Source organism: Sphaeroforma arctica (assembly GCF_001186125.1).
Source record: "Sphaeroforma arctica JP610 unplaced genomic scaffold supercont1.11826, whole genome shotgun sequence".
NCBI classification, from domain to species: domain Eukaryota; class Ichthyosporea; order Ichthyophonida; genus Sphaeroforma; species Sphaeroforma arctica.
In genome coordinates, this window is record NW_014028732.1 from 1 (window position 1) to 789 (window position 789).

Below are 789 nucleotides of genomic sequence, written 5' to 3' on the forward strand. Positions count from 1 at the left end.
TTATATATATATATATATATATATCTATATATATCTATATATACTATAATTTATACAGATATGTATCATATTTAACAATGTATAAATATCACACACATACCCTCCGCAGATGTTCTGGCCAGTATCACAGCGGATAGTCCCAGCGACATTGTGCCCATACCGAAGAAACGCCGTACCACCCAGCACACACCACCACCCACGGAACACACATATGAATGGTCCAGTACACACACAGGAGAGACTCGCATAAACGCACCACACAAACATACACACACGCACTCGCACACAGAACATACACAGAGAGATAGACACACACACACAGAACATACAGAGAGAGATAGACACACACACACGGCCGCTCTCTCGCCTACACACGCCACTACCACCAGCCACACCCGATCATCACCGCCAGACACACATACACGCACACACGCACACACCCACACAAGCACACACCCACACACACATACACGCACACACACACACACAAACATGGAGGGGAGCTTCTTTCCGCGTCCTTTCAATAGCGGCGGATTGCCCAGGAGTGGTCGGTCACAGGCGATGTTGACCAGAGTTAATAAATTCATCAACGACCATGTGAAAGAGACCAACGACATGACGAAGCCCTCTGGCCCATCCACAGACCATGGCCAAGGCGAGTATGTGGGTGGACGGGATGCGAACTCGACGTATCACACACAGGCAATGCAGGTATGTGTGGGTAAAATGAGCGAGAGAGAGAGAGAGTGTGTGTGTGTGTAGTAAAATAAGAGAGAGGTTGTATAAATG

The 789-nt window shown here is 47.5% G+C and overlaps 1 protein-coding gene across 1 annotated transcript; it reads left to right on the forward strand.

Moving 5' to 3' along the window:
* Positions 1-382: 382 nt before the first annotated feature.
* On the forward strand, positions 383-659 carry SARC_17723 (hypothetical protein; the record flags this gene model as incomplete). Its single annotated transcript, XM_014288187.1, has 1 exon — positions 383-659. A coding segment is annotated over exon 1 (167 nt), but the record flags the coding sequence as incomplete, so codon positions are not given.
* Positions 660-789: the final 130 nt, after the last annotated feature.